We start from the raw sequence: 19,569 nt of genomic DNA, 5'->3' as shown, positions 1-19,569 counted from the left end.
ATTTTTTTTTAATGCTGCTTGCTTGAATTTGTGCATATCTAGTTAAGAAACACTTACTTAAGCACTAATATTACATTTTAAATAATTCCTGCTTCTCAATAGCAATTTTTGAGGAAAGAATTTTATTATATAACTGTCAACCTAATATGTGATTAAGCTAACAGTAGCATCCTGTATACATATATAAATAAGTAAATGCTATGTTGGGTTGGTAAAAAATGTATCTGTTTATATTTAATAGTAGTTATTACCCATCTGAAGTGCTAGTAAGGCTCCTTTAGTGGTATTTTGCCATCAGAATGTCATCCTTCCCATGGGAAAGACCAGCTGTCCATGAATCTTGGGGAAATCTTAACAGAATTCTTGAGGTTAACAATTCAAATTATATTTCACCACTCAAAGAACACATATCCTGTGGTACATGGATATTTTAAAATATTAACCTATGTAAGGAGTTTTAAAAAACAGAATGCTGACATGTTTGTTTTTATTTGCATAGGACTCTCCAGAATCAGATGCTGAGCGAGAGAAGGATAAAAAAGAAAAAGACCGGGAAAGTGAAAAAGACAGAACTAGACAAAGATCAGAATCAAAACACAAATCACCTAAGAAAAAGACTGGAAAGGATTCTGTAAGTATTTGGAATTGTTTCATATCTGTATTTTCAAAATACAGAAATGGATACTGTGGTTAAAACCGCAGTGATGTTTAAAGAATAAATTTTTTTCAAGTCTGGTATGATTGAAGAAAACAATGAAAATTCAGTTAACTACCTCTCAAACGAAATAGTTTTGTAACATATAGCCATGAATGACCCTTGATTTCAGTCTCCTAAATATTATATTCCTTAAAAATAAAGCACAGCATTTTATAACTATAGTTTTAACTCACTAAGAAAGGATATGATGGGGCCAAGTCCGTGGCGCACTCAGGAGAGTGCGGCGCTGGGAGCGCTGCGGCGCTGGGAGCGCAGCGACGCTCCCGCCGCAGGTTCGGATCCTATATAGGAATGGCCGGTGCACTCACTGGCTGAGTACCGGTCACGAAAAAGGCAAAAAAAAAAAGAAAGGATATGATGTTCTGCTTTGTACATTCTCAAAAGAATATAAAATTTAGGACATTCAAATCAGGGGTTCTGCAGATCTCTACTAAATCCAGTTTCAAAAGGTAGTATTCCAATAACTTTTAGAAATACCAATTGGGGGAAGGAGGGCATATGACTAGGAGGGGAATAGAAGCCAAAGTTAATATTTTAATATCAAATTACATAAGTACTTTATTTTTCCATATATACAAAATGAGAAGTCTCCAAAAAGTTCATGGAAAGATTTGTGTTATCTTTTAATTTCATATTCCACTAACTTTTTGAAATACCCTCATAATAGAATACAGTACCACAAGCTTTCTTAGCCTTTCCAATTCCCTGTACAGATGCTATAGGTTTAGCAAGGGTAATGCCTATGAATTATCAGTTGTGAGCATTAACTACGTAGATAAGCCCTGGCCCTACTTCTGGATATGCTGATTCAGATGGTATAGAGTGGATGTTTTGTTTGTTTGTTTGTTTGTTTTTTCACCTTGGGGCATTGTTATATTTTTTTATTTTATTTTATTTTTTTTTGCATTTTATTTTATTTTATTTTATTTGTTTTATTTGTTTGTTTTTTAAAGCTTTAACAGGTGAGTGATTCACATTTTTGGTGACGAATGAATGCTTCCTCTGTACTTATCAGCAGCTTAATAGTTTCTTCCTTAGTGGGTCAAACAAAATCCCTGAAGTGAAGGAGAATGGGTGAAGTATCCACTTTTCAAAGGTTGTATCTCACATAATGCAATATTATTTTTGTTTGTTTTTTCAGTCTAAATCTTGTCTTGCTAATAAATCTTGTGTGTTTATTTATTTGGGCACAAGAATCAGTATGCTTAAAGCATATGATATTTACTTCTTTGTGATATAAAACACTTAAAGGACACCTAGAATCTGTGCAAAATAAGCAAGGAATATAGTACCTAGGATATGAATTCCTGGCTTTCATTAAATGGAAGCAAGATGTTTCATACTCACTGTGTAAAAGGAAGGAAAAGAAACCAGTTGTATTATTCTCACTGGTTTATATATTAATGTAAATTCAAAGTAGCACCATAAATAAGTCTCATTCTAAATTACTTTCTCTGATATATATAACCAAGGAGTTCTTACTCCTTTTAGGAAAGAGGTCAGTCCTTAAACCCTGTGAAATTTGCTTATCTGTGGAAGAGCATCTGTATAGATGTTGAATTCTTCTTTCAAAGGTTCATTACTTAACCTTCTGAATAGTGACATCAACTACAATTGTCTTTTCAGGGTAATTGGGACACTTCTGGCAGCGAACTGAGTGAAGGGGAATTGGAAAAGCGTAGAAGAACCCTTTTGGAGCAACTGGACGATGATCAATAAATTATACCAAATACATGTTTACAGTATGATTTAAAGTCTAATTCTGACCAGGGACTCTATTTTAAGTTCAATTGAAATAACACTGGGTTTTAATTATATCACAGGAAAAAAAAAAAAAAGTGCATTTAAGTATTGTTATTGTGGACTTTATAAATGCAAAGAAAATTGAAAATAACTTCTGATTCTGTATCAAGAATCATATTTTCATACAGTCATAACTGTCTTTCTGTGACCCTTTCATAGGGCACTGCAGGATGGATTAAAGGTGGCAATTTACTGATAACTGCAGATGTCTCTACTTTGTTCTAAAGTCTAAGTCATGAGGTGATTTGATTTACTTCATAGAAGTTGGATTTTGAAGCTATGATAAAATTTTGATAATATAGTAGTACAAAAAAAGCACCAGCAACTGATAAAACTGCTTTTTTGTGCACTACCCAACTGGTTAAAGCCAATGTTATCTTTTATGGTGAACTAAGAAATAGATGTTTTTGATGTAAGCTTGGTAGACCCGCGATTATAGTGGTGCTAATGAGCACTACTGTAATAAAGCCACCATTATTTTTTATGAAACATCTGAATACATTTTAAAAAGGCTATTGTGAGGGCATTATTTTGAGCATCTATTTTGAGGTGATGTTTAAAAAGTTAACATCAAATCAAATTGTAAATTAGTTTAAATATATTGCCTTAAGGACCTACTAAAGAATGTGCCACCAAACTTTAAGTGATAGTTGCAATATCCTTGTCTTAAAAAAAAAAAAAAAAAAAAATGTTGACTTAAACATTTTCTTTAACAGTTGTCGTTTTTTTAAATCCAATCTTTCTCTTGCCTTTTTTTTTTTTTCCCCCCCATTGAGGAAGTCTTTTACCTTCCCTGCTCACTGAGAAGTATTGACTTCGTGGTACACATTCTAAAGCATTTCTGATTTGAATATTTTTGTACATTTTTATCAATTATTAAATCTTCTCTTCTAGTGTGTACTAGTATTTATTTCTACTTAAACTGCTTAGCTCTAAGGAAATTGTATGATCATTTTAAAGATACTAAATCCCTGAAATTTTGCTTCATCTTACCTAGATAGCTTGTTTACTTTCCTTTTTTTAATATTTAAGAATATTATAAATCAGTACATTTGAGGTCCCTAGATTTGTTTTTCATCTATGAATTTCCTACAGAATATTTTAGAGAGGCAATGGCTTGAAGATAGAATACTCTTTACATGCTAACTTTTGCAGGTTGGTAATGTAATTTATACTATTTTCCTTCAGTACAGGAAATTTTTTTAAGTAAATAAGCAAATTTTAGCTCTTACGCTTTGGTATTATCTTAGGTATTATCTTTGTTATTCTTTTAATTTGGACAATTTAGAAAAACAAAGTTTTTCCCTTACCATCGTATGGTAAGGGAACTCAGACTCATCCAAATGAGTTTGAAAGTGGGACTGACCAAGACGACTCTTTCTCATCCTGCCCCATGTTTGAAATAAATGTAGTGTCCACTGTTGAAAGCCTCAAAAAAGGGGGCAAATTTGTTTCTAAACTTTTCTCTGCCATGCCATTTTTCTGCTATGAAGTATGCCACAATTTTGTAGAAAGTAAAAATCATTATCTTTGAGAAAATGTGAATCAAATTGCTTGCTTAAGATTAGTCTCCTATTGTATATTAGAGTCAAAACACATAACTTTGGCAACAAAAAGTTGCCTAGACTTAATTTTCAGAGGTCCCATTGTAATGATAGTTAATACTGCTAATCACGTCAAACACTTGACATGGAAATCAGTGGTAAAATCTTTAAAACATGCATATGCTATTGGCAGGTATACTAGTGATGTTTCATGAGAGAGTTTAGAATCTGTAAAACATTGTTTAAATTACTTCCATGAATGATGATTTTTAAAGTACAAATTTAAAGTTTTGATTTTTCTATTTAAATAAAAAACTATTGATGTGTTTTAGCATGTCCTCAAAATAGATTTCTGTATTTCTTATAATCTTATCACAACCTCAGATCCCTACAAGACAATATAAATTCACATTTCCCTATAGTTCACCCATGAAAATTATTTGACCTAAAAACTAAAGTAGTGAACAAATTGCAAATCAAAATGCAACATCCTTGTTATAAAAGATGTAATGGAAGTGACTGTAATCTTTTGTCTACCATTGATGGTCCCATCAAATGGGATTTAATTGCCAGAAAGATACCTTACAGTCTGAAATCAGAGGTGTTGGAAAGATTTTGTTAGAGTTCTCCGTGAATATTTTTATCCTGACAGATTAAAAGCTGAAATGTCTTGGAATATTGGTTCTAGTAAGAGTTGAACAAATGTGTTCAAACGGGAAAGCATTTTTACTTTCACATAAGGGGAATTTATACTTTTCATTGAAGCCTCAGAGTCTTAGGAAAATGTTAAGTCTTTATCCTCCCTCAGTATTAGTACTAATGAATTATTAGATTAAATTCACTAATACATTTAATATCATATTTCATCAAAATTGGGACTTCAAATATTTGGTGTTTTCGTTTTTTCTCAGTCCATAATTACTATGTGGGAAAATGGATTTGTATGAATATTTAGATAATTTAGCCAATCAAGTATGAAGAATTATTTGTACTTTTCATAAGTGAATTTAAATAATGTAATGCTTTTAAGTAAAAGTAATGGTCTTACCATACTCTTTTCAACATAGAGGTCAGCATTTTATGATCATTATTCAGAGTAGCTTCACAATAGAGATTATTTATACGTTTTTCAACATATGAAAGTACTTTCTATGCCTCCTGGTAAATTTGATATTGATTAATCACAGCTATTTGATCTTCTGACTTTTCTTTAATTAGGTCTCAGTTTATACAATTATAAAATGAAAAAGCATTGTCCTCAAGTAATCCAATCAATTCATAGTGATAGGGTGTAGAAACTGTAAAAACTCCTAAAATAGTTTCTGTGTACATTTTTCTGGAAAGTTTTCAGTTTCAAACTATATGATCCATAGTTTTCATTCAATTATAAACTTTGGTTATACACTTTAAGAAGCATTTGCCTAAATGCTCCTGATTTTCTTCCAGTGCTAATAGCTAAGTGCTGGCTAGGCAGCCACTTTTATTTTTGCATCCAGTGAGGTATAACCCCTTTATATAAAGTTTTTTTTTTTAAACACTTAGATAATATGTAAGAAAGAACTGTTTCTAATCAGATAGCACCCAGGGAATAGTGGTGAATGCCTTTTTTTTTTTTTTGAAGTTTATAGGTAATTATATTATATAATTTATATGTAAATTATAAAATTAAAAACTTTAGCTTTTAAAACTAAATATTTTTTAAAACAAAAGCAAAATATGTTAATTCCTTATATCTTCAATCTGTGACTTTATTTTCCCTTGGGGGATGTACCAGGTAGATCTTAATTAAACCATCCTACATTCTCTAGGTAAAACTTCATTTTACATAAGATAAAAGCAAACTAACATGAGATCTTCATGTAACTGCTTTTAATAACCTTATAATCTCATTCTGTGCCTCTCGTAATGGCATATACCAGTCCAGTAATTCTCACCTTCCTTATTATTTTTACCTTGCTCTTAAGTTTTCCAGTTATTTTCATTTAAATGGTGTCATGTAAGTTTCTCTGTGGCAGGGATTAGTCTGTTTCATTCACTGCTATATATGTCTCTGTGGATTAGGACAATGCCTGGCATATAGCAGGCACGTATTAAATGAATGTAAAATATAAGCTGATATAGGTACTCATCCAGCATCCATGATACCCATCATTTATATTAAAAGGCTTGGAAAAGCATCATTGCAGTAAACCATACTAATCTACAACTAAAGCCACGGTCATAATTAAAGTGCACCTAAAGTAAGGTCTAGTGACTGTACCTTAACTCTTCAGAAATTACCAAAAGCTTGTGAGAACATACAATTTAAATTCTAAGCTGAAACCTAATCATTTCTGGCTATTTTTAATAGGGGCGAATCATGGTGACATGGCAAGCACTCAGTTTATTGGAGCTGACTTAAAGGTGAGGTGGGGAGTGAGTGATGATTTTGCTCCAATTACCCACACTCCCTACCCTTCCATTCTAACCTGGCCTAAGTTCCTTAACTATAGTAGATTCTCTACTTCTTAAAGTTGCTGTATAAAGACTATCAAAATTGCTTTTGTGATTCTCAATATAATCTAGTTCAAGGCCATCTCCTTGTATGTAATTGGGAATTTTCCATCAACTTGATGGTAATTACCCTAGTTGTAAAGTTGATCTATATTTAGGGAGAATTGGCTAACACACCCCATCCCCTCACCCTGCTCCCATTCATAGACTGTGAAACAGTGAGTGGCTGGTTAACCAGATCAGATTCAAACTAAGCCTTTTCTTGATACTATTCTTTTATGCTGTGCATTAGGGTATCTAAATGTGTTATCAATATTTCTTTTGGTTCTGCCTGCAAACTCTTTTGGTAGGTGTTGGTTTTCTTGCCTACCTACCTCTACAACTGAACCAAGGACTTGTTCTGAAAGGTGAGTAATAGGGGGCAACATAGTTTGTGTTTGTAATTACCAGATTTTCGCTTCTGTTTATATATTGTGATGTAAAGAAATATATAAAATTAGGTCTTTTGTAAATAAATATAATTTATTAGAAAAAAATGGCATCTTTTACTAAATAAGTTGGATTTGTCAACTTTTTCCTTTAAGCACTCTTCACAGGCAGTTCTGTGCTGAGTTGATAGTGCCCACATTCTGTTTTCTCAAAAGTATATCAACACTTTCTTCATGTATTTGTTTCTTGCTTCAAATTTTTTCTTGAAAAAAGATGGGAATCCGCTTAAAAAGAAAGAGAATACTAACAAATTAACCTTTTCATATGAACTGCTGATAAATTAATCTTTGCAGACATTTCCAATAATAAAAATTAGGAAATGAGTATTTTATGGCTATCAGAAGTTAAAATTAATAGATATGTGAATTGTAAAGCTAGTTATTATAAAAGTATGTCTAATGTAAAAATAGGTAATTCTAGAAGTCCAGTGCACTGTCCGTCGTGCAGTGGAGCCAAATTAGGTAATTCCAAAGAGAAAAAGCCAGTATGTTGAACCAAAGCAGAGTCAGTGATAGATATCAAGTCCCATTCTATAATGAGCAGAATTGGGTCAGGAGAGTCACTGGGCATTGCAGTGAATTTTAGTGTTAGAGGATGGGGAATGTAGAACGGGGGCACTTAATTCTGAGTCATTGGTAAACATCTTAAGAATTATGCTACTGGTATATAATGCCCTAAACCTAGCCATATCTGTCTGCCTCATTTGAATTTACTGCTGTAGTTTTTTTTTTTTTTTTTTTTTTTTGTCTTTTTTCGTGACCGGCACTCAGCCAGTGAGTGCACCGGCCATTCCCATATAGGATCCGAACCCTCGGCGGGAGCGTCGCTGCGCTGCCAGCGCAGCACGCTACCGAGTGCGCCACGGGCTCGGCCCACTGCTGTAGTTTGGATTTGAAAACTTTCTGAATATTTGGAGTATTAAAGACCTTCAAGGTCTATCATTTACCATTAGGCACTTGTCCTGCTATAAAACAAATTGGAGAATCTTACAAACTGCAGGATTTAACTTTTCCTCCCTTTTATAAATAAAGCTGCTACCACTTTTGTATAACTGGTGTAGTGGAAAGTGCACTGAATTGGAGTGGAAAGTGCACTGAATTGGGAAAAAATAACCTAGTTAATATTTGTTCGGGCTCTTTCACCTACTAGATTTGTGACCCTGTGCAAGTCACTTTATTTTGCTGAGTCAGTTTCATATGTACAACTGTTAACAGTAAATACCTCAGTCTTGTGAGGAATAAAGATTATTACATATAAACAGCCAGGTGTGACAAACGCAAAGTACACTACAGTAGTTGTGACTGAATTATCATTTATTGTAAAACAATTCCTTAAATGACTATAACTTTTACCCCTCTAAGTTTTTTTTTAGGCCATTTGGGAGGTTTTCTAAAATAGCTATTATTTCCCTTGTTTCCATAAAATGAATATACTCAGTGTTAGACACAAACTTTTCTGATAACTTGGAGTTATTACAAATATCAGTATGTGTTTGCAGTGGGGGGCCAAACTGCTTGCGTGTCCGTTGTCAACCAGTGTAGTTGTCAGGTACAGGGTTACCACTCTGCACACACAACCTGTATGCATTTGTACAAGACCCTAATTAAAACAGATTTGGGGGGTGGCATCTCACCAAACAAGAGCGCTGTTTCTCTGGAAGCAGTAAGTTTATAAATATGATACTGTAGATATATCTCTCACTACCAAAATCTATTTCATTCTTACATTCTATACAGCAAGTGGTCAAGAATTCATATAGGGAGGTGTTCTTCCTAAAATTTACAAGATGTATGTATTTGGATTCTGAGTTCAAATACCAAGAAAATAAGTCTACATACATCTTGGGGGGTTTTAGCATTTGTATCATTGAAGAATGACAACTTATTACAGAATAGTAGTGTAAATAGTTTATTTGCTCATATGCCATAAGAGACCAGAAAAGTAACATGAATTACTTTTATAAAACATTTCTAATATTGCTAAGAAGCAGGCCCATTAATAGACAAACAGAAAAGAACATGCCAACATTGTCTACTTGTAGATTAATAAATAAGCAATTATTTTAACATATGCATGTCAGCATTAAGCTTTTGGAAAACAGCTGCTTTGTGGCAAAGGTCCAACTATTTGTGTTATATCTCATGGTCAAATTGCTATTTTCATCAAAATGAATGTGAGTTAACAGACAAAATCTTGGCATGTTCTTTTTAAAGTACACATTTATGGAAATGTGCCATCAGGTGGCAGTTTAAAAGTAATCTTTGTGTAAATAGGTACACTAAAGTGAAATGTGGTAACTGATCCCTAAACTGTCCTTGTAGTTAAATATATATTAAAAAAAACAACAAAAAACTATAAGTTAAAATAACATTCAGATTGTATAGCATAGGCTGATGCATTTTTAAACAATATTTACAATATTACCCAGAGGCTTAGGTGGGAATTAAAGAGAAGTGTAAAAACCATAAAAAACTGCACCAATTTTATAGCAAAATATCTGTACATTTTAAAAGAGATCATATAACTACACATTATCCAAGGAAAAGGGACCTTCACCAGGGGTTCACATAAGCACAACATAAAATAAGAAATTCAGTGGTTAAATACTATACAATAAATTTTACAATTAATATATTGATGTACCAAGAAGGTAAGCCAGAAGCAGAATGTATATTATGAAAAGTACAAATTTAGCTTCAGTCCAGTTTTCACTTTGGAATGGATCGAGTGCCCTGCTAAAGAGGAGGGAAAAATAACAGTGGCCTAGTTGGCCATTTAGTCCCATTACATATTTAAGCTTAATCCCAATGTTAATATTTTTCAGCAACTTAACTGAAATTCCCCATAAGTAATCTGGGAAATACAAGAACAATATAGCTTTGATAGATGATGCCACGTGTATCTTAAAAGGAAAAAGAAAGAAACCCTGCGATTGTCAGGAATAAGGCCAGTTTCTTAGTACTACTGTTAGCAGATGTAATCTTAAATGCTAGTTGATGGAGTTAGTAAACTTCTCCCTGGCTAGCAAGGCACCAATTTCTGTTCTCAAGATTGACCCATAATGGTCCTCATAAATCTTCATACTGATTTCTGAGATGTTAATTTTAGTGCTAATAAATATATTTGCATTATTAAAAAAGCTGCTTCTAGCTGAAGAACACAGTACTGCAAATAAGTCTGATACATTTTATGCCATCATGTCCTTGTATTTATAACCAGTGAATGAGTCACAGGGCATTGTACCCCAGCACAGAAGTACAGTGTAAAACTGGAGACAAAGACTTGAGTGACTTCTGTGCCACTGCAATTGCATCCAATTTGCAATTTGCTGGGGCTTGGTTATGGACAGAAGTAGTTTATCATGTGACTTTTCCTCTCTTCCACGTTGCAAGTCCTTAAAAATACAAATTCCTTAAAAGACATCTCAGCAAAGGAAGCCCACAGCAGATGCATCCATGTTATTTACAGCTTATCAGGAATCCAGGGTGCGTGGACCATCATAGGACGATCACAATGTCAGGTAATGAATCTAATATGAAATGCACATTTTGGTTAAAAAAAATTGAATAACACACTGGTGTAAAAAGATACCTAATCAAATCAAATCCTATTGCTTTGATTAATCTGAGCAGGTACTTCCAGTTTTAGGCACTTGTTAACAAGGGTTGGAAGGAGAGCCCATCATTAATTCCTATGTTTTTGCTAAATCTGAGCCCTTAAGAATATTTAATTTGAGTTCAAGGCTGCAGTTAAATGGTAGCACATAAAGTTCACATGGGCAGTTTCATTCACGCACACCCTCTATTCATGCAGGCAGGTCTTGGGTTCACATCGTTATTTCTGCACCATTAACAGAACGTAAGTTCTGATCATCAAAGCGCCGCCTGACACTTCTCCTCACCGCATCGGCTCGTCTGTATGGTTGGTTTCTAAGATCTGTAAAGAGGAGAATGCCAATGAGAGAATAGCAACCCTTAATACCATGTGTCTAAGCAAGATAAAGGCCAGCTGGCAGCCAATCAAAGCAGCTTGTGTAGAAGAGTCAGCTAATGGGCCCTTCAAACTCATTGAGCATTGAACCAAAGACTGTATATTTGCTTTTGATATTTACAATCAAACAAAATAGGATATAATACTAGTAGGATTCTAAGACTTTGAGAAAAATATATGGGACATAATTTCTGTCACTGGCCAGAGAGTCTAGCTGAAGAAACATTTTGAAATGTTTCTTCAATTGGAGGCAGCTGTGGCTTACTTTTTTTTCCCCTCTGGAAGCCTGAATATCAATGAGAATTGCAATGAATTTGAAACTGCAAGACTAGTAAAACAGACTGCCCTGTCTTATTCTTGAAGTTTTAACAAGAAAAGGCCTGAGTTTGCAGATACAGGTTCCATTATTTTCATTCCACTAAGCTGGCTGAGGTTATTTTTTGTGTGTGTGAATTAGAAACATAATGTTTAATTAACCATTAAATCTAAATCAAAATACTCCATTCCCTGAACATTCTTTTTGGGGGTGGAGGTGTGGGGGTTGTCACGGTATGGGGATCTGAACCCTTGACCTTAGTATTATAACACTGCACTCTAACAGACCATCCAGCTCCCCACCCCACCGAAAACATTCTTATCTGCCACCCAATATATTTTGTGTTTCATCATCAGGGAGAAGATGTATGGGCCCTCCTGCATTTTCCAGCTTCTGTTGCTAGTACACAGCAAAATGCCTGACATTAAAACCGAACAAACAAAAGCCTTGAATGGGTCACTGCATATCAGTTCAAGTAGGGCATTGCTCTAGTGGGATAAAGTGGAATGAACAGAAATTTTACATAAGCACTCAGTATGAGGCCTGCTTTCTTGAAAAAGGCAGGTAGCTTAGACAGCAGGTAGCCTCTTTTTGATGGAGTTAGGGCATAGTGAAAAAAATAAAGCAGATTTTGTATTTTTCCCCTTGTTTTGTTTGATTAGTATATATTTACCTTTTATTAACTTAGTATTGTTGACTTCTGCTAGGAAACATTCTAACTTTAGAAAGGGAAATACAAATAACAGAATTAAACCAGACTGAATCTTTTCAGTTCACTGAAAATGGAGCTGATGGGCCATACTTGGCCCAGAGAATATTTTTTGCCCCAGTGGTTGTACCTCCCATATTTTTAAATACAGTTTCCTGATATTCAAATTGGTAATTAACATAAAAACCCGGGTTTCTGGCTTCTGTTGGAAAATTGGAAGATCTGGCAATACTGGGTCCAAATTCCTGAATGGCAAAAAGCAAGATGTAACTAGTACCTATGCTCTCAGGTTCAGCACAGTCCCCACCAGGCATGTTACCTTCCTGGCTCCTGACTCATTGGAATTTGTGACCCTGCCATACTCCTTTGAAATTGAAGCAAAGAATACTTTTGTATGCCCTAATTCTCTCTAGCCCCTGCTTCCTAGCCCAGACTGGTAATGGAAGGTGAGAGTTGCACTTTTGGCTAAGGATATGCAGCTCTGTGGTTCTTGAGTCCTCTGAGCAGTTCTAAAGATTCTAATCCTTCAAAGGCTGTAGAGCATGTTCCCTGGCCAGGACCTGCTTTAATCTCTTCAGATCAAAACTGGGTTAACAATAACTCAAAGGCCAAGAAGGAGGTAAAGGAAGGACAGCCTCGCTCCCAAAGCCAAGTACATTTATCAGCAAATACCCTTGCCCAAGGCATCACACTTGAGAACATGGAAGCAGGCCGAGAAAGAGTCCGACAGAGGCTCAGCCTCGGATCAGTGGACTGTGAGGTACAAAGACTTCTCCCTGGTCAGAATTCTCAACAGTATTACCCTCAGCCATAGATTGAAACCACTGATCTGCATACAGAGAGAGGAGGAAACTAAGTAAAAAGTGATGCTTGCCAGCTCTGTGTATCCTCCACCACCGGTGTGCTAGAAGAAATCCTTACCCTCGAGTGAACATTTGGAAATTTAGTGATATTATTCTTCTTTAAGGCTAAACAGAAAAAAACAAAAACAAAAAATGATGGTTAAGTAAAAATGGGATGAAAATGGAAAGCAACTCAACTTAGTGCTTAATATTCCCGGGCATGTTAGCCAACAGAGAAAGAGAATGGGAGGCCATTACTACAAGAAGTGTTAGATAAAATAAGGGAAGGAGGAGTGTGTGTTTCCACCCAGCTAACTTTGACCACCCAGTTTCAAGCTGCTTTGAAGATTGGCTCCAGAAAGACAGACAGTCCAGCAGCAAAACTGACAACAAACATTGGCCAAGCAGACAACAGTTTCCAGCCTGTTAATAAGCATTGGTGGGTAAGTAGGTTGCAGAGCAGACAATGACATACTATGTCCTTTGATATCTTAAGAGATGAAAGAACATACATAACAAATGCAGTTCACAGAATAGTTATGCCACAAAATAGACACACTCAGTTCCATGTCAATCTCAGCAGGGGAGCAAAGTCAATCAAAGTATTTCCAATGACAGTATGTGCTTCCCTTGTTTCTTCTCTAATCCTCTAGGTATTGGAGGGGTTTGTTCCTTATTAGGTATCAGAAATTAAGCTTAGGAAGTTACTTCTTGGGAAAATTTGATCACTTTTTAAAAATTTAAGAACAGCAGCATTTTCCAATGATAGGTGATAGGTATCCTGACCAAAGAAGCAGGTCCAGAAATGATCTCATTACAGAAGAAATACCCTGGGTTTGACATGGAATGGAGCCACCAGTGAAGATGCATGAATGAGATAAGACGTTCACGGAGGGGAGCTCCTAAGCCTTTATTTTCACCTCCTGCCTCACAGTTTCGCTCCAACATGGAATTACTGATAGCTGAACTTGGGCATGATACTCAGACGGAATAGAGGTGACCTGCCCAGAGAGGGAACTATGAGCCTATGGATTGCCTACATCAGCATATACAGGATTCTAGGTCAAAAGGGCTGTCTGTGTTAACCTCATACTATGAGTTCCATCACACTCTGGACTATAATAAGACAGTTACGAAAGGCTCAATTTACAGCTGTGCATAGTTCCTTCTGCAAATCGTTTTGCTACTTTAGAACACTTTGCGTTCCTGAGCACTTTTGTATAGCAGGCCATTTTACTATAAGCATGTTAACTGGGTATAAACAAAGGTCTAGTTTAATATCTGTAAACCTATTAGAACACAATAAGCTTCAATAAATGTTAGGTATCGTAGTTGTTATTACTAATGACTATCATTTTGTGTTCAAAGATATTAGACCAAAATCTTACAAGCAACTATTTGGTTGCAATTCTGATTCTGAAAGAAGTGCTCTATTTACTATTTTTCTGAAAATTCCCACAAGCAATTATATTAATTCAACTGTTATATGCACCCGAACCATCATAGCAATGTTGATACATACATGTATTGAAAGTGGTAGGGAGTGAGCAGTAACGACTGAAATGCAAAACCATGAAGCATGAGGACAACACAAAATATAACATGGAGATAGCAATTCCATGCTAGTGGGTTGGGTGACCTTGACAGACACATAGATGAGGGCATAAGAAGTCAAAAAAACCTGGAGCAACCTTTTAAGAGCGTCAGGTGAGAAAAAGTAACAGTTTAGTAATGGTATTCCTCAGTGAGAACAGGTTCGCAGAAAAACCGAGAGCCACGCTTGGCGGTGCGAGCAGTAAAGGGCACAGTCTTCAGCACTGCATCGAAAATGACAGCCAAACAACACAAACAGAAGAGAGTAAAAAGCCAAGATCTATTGCATTAGTACATGGTTAGTGCTTTGTTAACCATACTTGGGGATGGGGGTGAGGGAGGTGAGTAGGAAAGAGGGAAGGTAATATATACTCAAGTTACTTCATGGAAGTCTAGAAATTACTCAATCTGGGGCTTGGGGGTGGGGCGAAAAAAACAAAATATTCCAAGGAGAACAGAAACTGCTCTGTAAGCAGATATTCATTTACCTTCTTTGGTAATGACTTAGGTCAGGCAAATTAAAAAAATGTACATCTCATTCATTTTATAAAGTGAGAGGTCATTGGGAAGAACATACTGATAAAAAAAGGAACTCCAGGGCTGGCCCCGTGGCGCACTCAGGAGAGTGCGGTGCTTGGGAGCGCAGCGGCGCTCCCGCCGCGGTTCGGATCCTATATGGGAATGGCCAGTGCGCTCAATGGCTGAGCGCGGTGCCGGCGACACCACGCCAAGGGTTGCAATCCCCTTACCGGTCACAAAAAGATAAATTTTTTTTAAAAAAGGAACTCCAAAGTTCTTAATGTACAAAGCTGGTTGCTTCCCTACCTACAAGTTAACCATATGTGGTGCTGAGACTAAGAGATGCTTACCTAAGAAGGAGATCTGTTCGTGGTCTCGCTCAGAATGGAGCTTCTCCCCCAATGTGGAGGAGGCAAGAAGAGATGCTAAACAATGGGTGCTTTATCTGGGGCCATTTGTAAGCCACTGTGTGGTGCACAGTACAGATGCATGTGTGCAGAATGTGTGTGCACCATGTATAGGGAATGGAATTCTCATCAGCCACTTATCCATTCAGGATTTAAACTGCTTTAATCTAGGCAAGGATTTCTTTACTGACTTCCTTTTTAAAAATCTATTTATTTAATTTCCCTGGGTCTGGGCTGGTGAAAAAAATTTATGGTTTTGGCAGTTTGGGATCCCTATTTATAATGTTGACTAAGCTATAACAAGAAATAAGAAGTCAAAAGTCTAGAAATTAGAGTTTTTAAAAATTAGGACAACTGGAGAAATGTGAATAATGACTGGATATTTGATATTAAGTATTTGTTAATTTTGGGGGAGGATGTGATAATGGTACTGTGGGTATGTTTTTGGTTTTTTGTTTTTGTTTTTTTTTTTAAAGATGACCGGTAAGGGGATCTTAACCCTTGACTTGATGTTGTCTGCACCACACTCCCAAGTGAGCCAACCGGTCATCCCTATATAGGGATCCAAACCCATGGCCTTGGTGTTATCAGCACCCCGCTCTCCCAAGTGAGCCACGGGCCAGCCCACTGGTTTTATTTTTAAAGAGTCCTTATCTTTTGAATATGCATACTGAAATATTTCCAAATGAAATTATGTATCTTGGATGAGATTTAAAATAATCCCAAGAATTGGGTATGGGGTGTGGGTAGAGTATACATGTAACAGGATTGGCCGTGAGTTGACAATTGTTGAAATGAGTAAAGGGTACATGGGAACTCATCACGCTATTCTCTACACTTTTGCATATTTTTGAACATTCCCATAATAAAAATCTTTAAGCATCTTGGAGGTTGATAAACAGAATTCATGTGCAACAGACATGAACGAAAAGCCACTTGCTGCTAGTGCTATAAGACAGTGGCTCAAATTATTGTCCTGATCTATAAAAGGAAGTACAGAAACCCAAGAGAATTGGTTCAAGCAGAAAGCATTAAGCTAGAATTTAATAAGATGAGAACCAAGCTGGGTTAGGCAAGATTCCTCACTGATAGAACAATCAGTCCTCAACTCTGGGCTAAAAGCCTATTGGCTCATCTAAATTAAAGTACCTGCCCTGATTTCCTATTGACCTCAGTTACTTTGAGTGAGTAAAGAGGCTTTTAAAGAACATGCTGGAAAAGCCTGCATGGACTGTGGCTAGCACAGAGCTGAATGGGTCTTGTCCACAGTATTTATTAATCAGGAAGTTGGGTAGGGCGGCCAGGAGGAGAAAAATGGAGCATGATGACAAATCAAAAACAATGGAAAAGCGTTAGGGGAATGAGCCCTGCTGAAACCTACAGGGTTCCAATAATACTGAGAAATAATAAAGAGTTTTTCAGAGACTGTTGGGGCAGTATACGTGCTATTATAAATATACTTCAAATCCTAGGATGAAATCTCTGCATAATTCTGGATCTCAATAAAGTAAAAAACTTGCCAACCCTGGACAAAAAAAGCTGCAAAATCTGCATGTGGCCCAGTCTGGGTGAGGCCAGTGGGATCTCCATGGGCCACAGTAAGGAAAGAGCCTTTACCTGTGATAATATCTTCAATGGCACCATCTTTTCCCTCATATACATGTCTGTTATCTTTAACTTGTCGCCTTCTTAACTCTGCAATTAACTCTTGCTGCTGCCTCTTTGATTTATGGGAAGGAGACTGAGAAGAAAGAAGAAAGGCCCAGATTAGTGGGGAACAGCACTCATCGGAGGTTTGAGAAAATCCAAAATGTGCCTGAGCATTATGTTAACCAATAAGCAGCCTCAGCCAAAAACGCACACAGCACCATCCCAACATTCTGCTCAAATGCAGGAAAACTCAGAAAGCTTCTGAGAAGAAAACAGAAACTTTCACTGAAGAACACAAAATTCCATCTGGCAGCAGTGGGAAGGCTGGACCCTATGGCAACAAGAGGCAGCTGGTAATAACCATAGATTCCTTAAACTTTGGTGCAAAGGATCACAATAAAGAAATGACCTGCCAGCCTTTATGATCTTTACCTAGGATACTGTCCTCCATGAAATGCTCCCCCCGTTCCTCCTAGCAAAGCCCTCCAGCTGTCAAGGCCAGCACCAATGGGCATCATACAAAGCCTTCCCTGGAGGTTAAGCCCTCTGATCATCAGGTTACCAGGTGCGGCCCCTCTGTATATCCAACTAAGATTTAAGTTCCAGAGCTTTATAAACTTGGAAATGCTACACAAACATGCTCCTAGCCTCATTCCAGTAGCTGCTGAACAAAGTAATGAATGCACAAATTTCCATTTCCCAAGTTACCAAGTCCTAAGAGGAGGGGTAAGGATGCTGTGCCAATCTGGCCTGGCACCCCTCTCTCCTGCTCGCCTCAGAGGAGTTGTAAAGGCCTCTCCTCACATGGGGGCTCATCTCTGGAGCCAGGCACTTCTCACCTTGGGGTCCTGCTGCTCCATCAGAGCTTCTTGCTCCAGGAGCTTTTCCATGAGAGCTTGTTCCTGCTTTTTCCTCAGCTCATTTTCCTCTTCTGCTTGCTGGGTAAATCAGAAGAACCAAAAAGATCAGGTCAGTGGAAATGACAGCAGTCAAGATTTTAAAAAGTCATTCTTCAAGTATCCTTCATCAGGAATCAGAGTACACGGAAGGTTTTTGCCCATATTTAATTCTGATTCTGGGTTTGTCTCTATCACATCTCTTCAAAAGCCGGCAGTTGAGATTCACCTCATCCAGAAGTCCTTTCCTGTAGATCCTCTCCCAGCTTGGGAGTCTTAGTCTTCTTAGTCTTGGTCCTAACAGATTTAGTGGGGATCTACCCTTTTGGTACCTGTGCTCAGTGATTTTTCATGTGTTTGTTTTGCTTCCAGAATCTGTCTACCTACTTAGAGCTTCTCTGAAAACACAATCTAAAGTCCTCTGCCTTTTGCCCACTGCTGGGGGAAAACCTCTATTCCCTTACTTCTTGTTTCCTTTGCAGCCTCTTGGACTCTCTCCCCACAGCTCATTCCTCCCTAAGGGAGACAGAGCAACCAGTCTGATGAATTTGAGAGAAGAATCTGAACAGGCTCATCTCAGCTCAGCTCTTTTGGGCACTCTCTCTCCTGAAGCCAGCCTCCCTGAAGAGACTTCTAACTGCTGAGCTGTGAACTGATGGATAAGTCTGTCTGTCTAATTTAGGGCTGAAGTATAAGTTCACAGATATCCTCCCATCCAGCTTTTATCAGTAATCAAGTTAACCTTTTTTTCTCTGTTGCTTTTGTCTTAAGTTTCATTTTGTTTCATACTTGGGAATGGAAAAGAGGGATGACATCCTAAAATCCTAACCTCTGTCCACAAAGTCGCTAAGTCAGTGCCAGGCTGGGAGGTTATTCCTCACATGTAAGGCAAGGAACTCATCCTGTAACATCACCGCCTGACCAGTGCCTCACCATGCTGGCTAAGACAACCACAGGGAGAGATAAGAAAGAGGAAGGAGCATGCTGATAGACAGGCAGTGACCTGAGACACCCCACAGATCACCAAGGGCAGCTTCTCTTTTCTTCGCTCCATGCATGTCCCTGCTGGAGCCTCGAGCTTGGAGACCAACCCCAGCTACTCTCTAGCTTCTCTCATACAATTTTGAAACAGCATATATGTTCTCTTTTGACTTTAGACTTATAAGTTTTTATATGAAGAAATGTGGTCCCTGCACATATCAAGAGCCTCCTTGGGCCATCTCCAGCACACTACCAGTCAGCTGCTGCTGGTGGCCAGTGACCTTCTCATTGCTCCTAACTCCCAGTGTTTGCACATGGAGTCTGGGCTGTGTTTGTGTTCATCCTCACTGCCAAGGACACTCCTCCTGCTAATAGCTTACGATATCACTGCTACATTAAGCCATGCTAAGAGAAGATGGCTAAGTATTTTGACTTTTTTGTTTCAGTAAAAGGCCCAAGGATGTTTCTCTAAAGCCATCAGTCCCTAGTGGTGTTAGAGAAGTGCTCCCCTATTTCCAATGGTTTTTTTCTCAAAAGTGTAGATAACCCAGTCTCATCCTTCCTCCACCGACGTTACTCTGTATAATGTTATACAGAAAAGCCTGGAGAATATAGACTG

The 19,569-nt window shown here is 37.3% G+C and overlaps 2 protein-coding genes across 12 annotated transcripts in view; one reads left to right on the top strand and one right to left on the bottom strand.

Annotated features, from left to right (window-relative positions):
* Positions 1-2,720, top strand: part of PRPF40A (pre-mRNA processing factor 40 homolog A) — a 52,719-nt gene extending 49,999 nt beyond the window's left edge. For all 8 annotated transcript variants that reach the window (XM_063080201.1, XM_063080258.1, XM_063080253.1 and 5 more), the window contains 2 exons: positions 500-631; positions 2,345-2,720. In XM_063080201.1, the coding sequence (XP_062936271.1) occupies positions 500-631; positions 2,345-2,437 (225 nt within the window). In that variant the 3' untranslated portion in view covers positions 2,438-2,720. The remainder of the gene's footprint in view (positions 1-499; positions 632-2,344) is intronic.
* A 6,239-nt stretch (positions 2,721-8,959) lies between these two features.
* FMNL2 (formin like 2) overlaps positions 8,960-19,569 on the bottom strand; it is a 281,747-nt gene continuing 271,137 nt past the window's right edge. For 2 of the 4 annotated variants that reach the window (XM_063094051.1, XM_063094077.1), the window contains 3 exons: positions 17,913-18,011; positions 17,041-17,164; positions 8,960-10,983 (listed from right to left, as the gene is read on the bottom strand). In XM_063094051.1, the coding sequence (XP_062950121.1) occupies positions 10,874-10,983; positions 17,041-17,164; positions 17,913-18,011 (333 nt within the window). In that variant the 3' untranslated portion in view covers positions 8,960-10,873. Of the gene's footprint in view, positions 10,984-12,983; positions 13,031-17,040; positions 17,165-17,912; positions 18,012-19,569 lie in introns of all 4 variants that reach the window. The other 2 variants (XM_063094061.1, XM_063094070.1) reach the window with 2 other exon arrangements.

This window comes from Cynocephalus volans, chromosome 1 (genome assembly GCF_027409185.1).
Source record: "Cynocephalus volans isolate mCynVol1 chromosome 1, mCynVol1.pri, whole genome shotgun sequence".
NCBI classification, from domain to species: domain Eukaryota; kingdom Metazoa; phylum Chordata; class Mammalia; order Dermoptera; family Cynocephalidae; genus Cynocephalus; species Cynocephalus volans.
The sequence above is the reverse complement of the archived record's forward strand: the minus strand, read 5'-3'. Positions and strand labels throughout refer to the sequence as shown.